Below are 1152 nucleotides of genomic sequence, written 5' to 3'. Positions count from 1 at the left end.
TTTTAAAAAGTTATGGTCAAACACATTTTGAAATTTCATTCTAAACTTCATCCAATTATCATTTTTTTTAAAATGTTTGATAGTTTATGACCAAACGCGTAAACCTTGGACGTAATATCACAGCCAAATTGGAAGGGAGGATATACCAACAATGTATAAATTTATTATAATTCATGTGAATATTTATTTTAATCTAGAAGGGATGGGGGAGGAAGAAAAACAAAAACCGATGCCATGATCAATCTAGAAAATAACAAGAAAATCAATTACGTACTTATTCTTCACTCACCCACTTCTTGACCTGAATAAAAAATCAGAAGTCAATGGATATGTTATAATGATTAGTATATGAATTTAGTTAGATACTCCCTCCATTTCATATTAGATGAATTTAGTTAGATACTTTCTCAAAAATTCATTTGATATGGAATGAAGGGGGTATTAGTATTAAGTAAAGAGTACCGACAATATAGATATACCATTAATTACATCAATTTGTTAACATTTTAAAGGTCTTCCTATTTTCATTCATGTCAATCGGTTTTCTACGGTAACTCAACTCTCCTACCCCCTTTAATTAATTGTTCACCCTCCTACTCTTTCTTTTCCTTTCTATTCATTCATTCCTCCCTTTTACCATTTGTTCAATTAATTCAAAACTTGGGATAAAACATGGAATATTTATTCCTTTCTTTCCTGTTTCTCTGTACCCTGACTTCAACACAATCCGTAAATAATGATAATCTAAACTCATCCCCAAATATTGCACCAAGCATGCAACCCGCAACTTCTTCTTCAAAACAAAACGCAAATTCACCAAATAGTCATTCTTCCTACCCTCCTGGATATGAAAATGATGATGCACCATTACAATCACAATCACAATTTCCTTCTTTCCCTGTTCATTCAATTTCTGGCCTCCCATCTTCTCTTATTTCCACCAATACACGAAAAGACGAAGGAGCAAATAGTGATACTGATACTATTATCAAAAATATATGCGACAATACTGACTACCCTGATCTTTGCACCGCAACCGTGGCCCCATTTATGCGTGGAACTATTATCAATGTACAAAATGTTCTTCAAGTGGCTATGAAACAGAGCGATGCGTTTGCCAAATTGGGATTTGCAACTTTTAAAAGAGCTTCA

General features: G+C 33.2%; 1 protein-coding gene across 1 annotated transcript in view; it reads left to right on the top strand.

Annotated features, from left to right (window-relative positions):
- The first annotated feature begins 672 nt into the window (after positions 1 to 672).
- The window catches only part of LOC129884220 (pectinesterase inhibitor 3-like), a 753-nt gene continuing 273 nt past the window's right edge, over positions 673 to 1152 (top strand). Inside the window, exon 1 of the mRNA XM_055958551.1 lies at positions 673 to 1152. This exon is cut by the window's right edge and continues 273 nt beyond it. Coding sequence (XP_055814526.1) covers positions 673 to 1152 — 480 coding nt within the window.

This window comes from Solanum dulcamara, chromosome 4 (assembly GCF_947179165.1).
Source record: "Solanum dulcamara chromosome 4, daSolDulc1.2, whole genome shotgun sequence".
NCBI lineage: Eukaryota > Viridiplantae > Streptophyta > Magnoliopsida > Solanales > Solanaceae > Solanum > Solanum dulcamara.
This window is presented reverse-complemented; position numbering and strand designations above follow the sequence as displayed.